This window comes from Macrosteles quadrilineatus, unplaced genomic scaffold, assembly GCF_028750875.1.
Source record: "Macrosteles quadrilineatus isolate MER2022 unplaced genomic scaffold, UCM_ALF_1.0 Scaffold_2__2_contigs__length_208266976, whole genome shotgun sequence".
NCBI lineage: Eukaryota > Metazoa > Arthropoda > Insecta > Hemiptera > Cicadellidae > Macrosteles > Macrosteles quadrilineatus.
In genome coordinates this window covers 190,439,718-190,442,381 of record NW_026542595.1, presented here as the reverse complement: position 1 = coordinate 190,442,381, position 2,664 = coordinate 190,439,718, and the positions used below count along the sequence as shown (strand labels likewise).

The 2,664-nt window shown below is 34.5% G+C and overlaps 2 protein-coding genes across 2 annotated transcripts in view; both read right to left on the bottom strand.

Moving 5' to 3' along the window:
* Nucleotides 1–245: 245 nt before the first annotated feature.
* Nucleotides 246–2,664, bottom strand: part of LOC128987373 (out at first protein-like) — a 29,926-nt gene continuing 27,507 nt past the window's right edge. The window contains exon 6 of the transcript XR_008490233.1: nucleotides 246–355. The gene's annotated coding sequence lies outside the window, so the exon portion shown is untranslated. The remainder of the gene's footprint in view (nucleotides 356–2,664) is intronic.
* LOC128985234 (out at first protein-like) lies at nucleotides 349–2,514 on the bottom strand. The gene is made up of 3 exons (XM_054404624.1): nucleotides 2,371–2,514; nucleotides 1,614–1,797; nucleotides 349–790 (listed from the first exon to the last, which is right to left on the bottom strand). The coding sequence occupies exons 1-3, from the start codon at nucleotides 2,512–2,514 to the stop codon at nucleotides 522–524; spliced, it is 597 nt and encodes a 198-aa protein (XP_054260599.1). The 3' UTR covers nucleotides 349–521.

The following is a 2,664-nucleotide window of genomic DNA, read 5'->3' as shown; positions in this document are numbered from 1 at the left end:
AACATTTTGTTCAAAAATAATATTGTTCATAAATTCGTATTGGAACAGTCCATAAATCTTAAGTTTTAAAAATTACAGCGTTTAATGCTTTCTAATAGCATTTAACATTGAATACAAATCAAAAACTGTATAATCTATGATTTAAACTATTTCGTGCTTTATTAAGACTATTTACAAAACAAAGCACAAACAATTGAAATCATAGATTTTCAACAATTTTAGATGTGTATTCAATGTTTGCTAATATAACTTGTTCAAAGTCTTGTTGAAATCTTAATCACTACATCTCTCACAGGGCCCTGGAAGAGATTATCAGTAGAAAATTACAAACTAAAAAATATAAATTCTTTCTCACCTCACAGTTACAGGTAAAGTCTACAGAAACTAGTACAAAACCGTCCAGTCACCAGTGAAGTGTTCATTTACTACCAGTCACCGGTGAAGTGTTCATTTACTACCAGTCACCGGTGAAGTGTTCATTTACTACCAGTCACCGGTGAAGTGTTCATTTACTACGAGGGTCATTCATCCCACAGACAGAGTTGCTTCTGACGGACGTAGTAGAGGTAGAGACTACACTTGCGACACGTGCGGATGCCACACCTGTAGTTGGCTGTACGCGGGTTGGCCCCCCTGCAGTACTTGAGGCCGCAGGGGTACCAGCCAATGCACAGCTCCAGGTGACAAGTACAGGCTTGCCACGGCGCATGGGTCTCTAGACATCTCTGCGGTGGAGGCACCAAACCGTTGTATTCTCTCACTGCTGCCAACAACGACGCTTTAGAGGAACCTGGTGAACATTTGAATAAAGTTGTAAACAAATTTTGTTTAAAAAATATAACACTTAAAAAAACTAAATTATTCCAAATATCTAAAAAGAGGGCATAAGCTAATGTAAACGTAAATGGAATTGTTCCGGTAAAATTTATAATAATATGTTTCAAAAATTAAAACTAGGCCTATACTTGTTTACAATTTAGAGATTAATATGTTCATATACTGACTTAAAGTGACAAAACCCATTTGAAACTAACCTACCCCATATTCCATAAAACGTTTGAACCAAATTTAATAAAAATTGAATTATCTTTACTCGAGTTATCGAGCTAACAGATGTAATTATATGTATATAGAATGACTAGTAATAACTTGTTTAATTTATAACTGATAGTGTTTTTAGGCTATGGGTACCTCAAAACAAAACAAGTAAATCAGCCCCGGGGTAGGTCTTACTAAGAGATCTAGCTTAATAGCTTATCCCCTATATAAGACATTTGCTAAAAGTATGTGTGACAGAAAAAAGTTTAAATAAGAACCCTACCAACAAAAAATACACATATTTATGCTGTCTAAAAGTCTGGTCTAAAAAGTAAATGTTATTGTTCGTTAGCTTTATGATTAAATGTTACTTTAAAATTTTTTCAGTGTATATCACTGAAAAAGAAGCTATTATACTTCAATGGCTAGCAAATACCACGAGGATGTGGCTTGAAAGCACTTACAAAACTGTTGAAATCTTTTTCAAGTGCGGTCAAAGTAATAACTTGTTAAACAAATTCAATTTTAACCGGTTTTTACTTTTATACGTTGACCAATTGAATTGTTGGTCTCACCTGGTAGCTGACTCCACATGTCTATGTCGGCACGTCGGGTGTATGTAGCATCGCTGGCCTCGGCACACAACACCGGCACGTGTCTAGAGATGACTCCGGCACGTGCCACGTCTACAAACAGCTCCATAGTCATGTTCTCCCGGCCCCGGTCCTCCTCTGGCGTCCGCACTGTGCCAGGGTTTTTCTGCGGAGAGACATATGACAAAATAACAACTGGAGAAAGAACATCACTATGACAATGCTTTATTGAAGGAAATTTTATATTCAAACTATTCGAGACGTTGACAAAACGCTTACTAAAAGATTAATATACTTTTATGAATAAATGTTTAGGTTTAACACTTGATAGGACTACATACCAGCTTGATATGTATTTCTTTTATGATCAATGTATCAGGTGATATGTAAAATTAAGCCCTATTTATTGCATATTATAATTATATCTGAAAAATAAATCCCAGCATTGCAGAATTTTTACAGTTACATAATCCATCAATTCGACAACTTCAACATCAACATCGCAAGACTCTATTTTTATCATCCGCTTGTACAATTCATTATTATTTTTAGCAGACTACTGATTTTGCATACCAGACAGTTCCAAAATAACCTTGCTAACTTTTCTATAGTAATACACCATTGTTAAAAATTCTATAGGTGTATATACTCCATAAATATTTTTGTCATTGGTTCAATATACATATACATAGGCTTGAATTATAAATAAAATTTTTATTTACTACATTTCACACTATACCTGTCTTAGTTTGGCCATGGCGTCAGGTGATATAAACTCCATTTTGTCAATGTGGTTGACGAAGCACATGACCTGATACTGGCTTTGGCCTCTTTCCTCCTCTCCCAGAACTAAGGCCTTTAATATCTGCACCTCCTTAAACATAGTACGGATTCATTGTAAATCACACGATAATTACATAATTACATAATTTACAAAATCTGATATAAAAATGAGTTAGTCTTATGGTGTATAAATTTTGTCAAATTAAAATACTACCAAAATAACATTTCAAAAGCTTTGTTTAAATGAAAC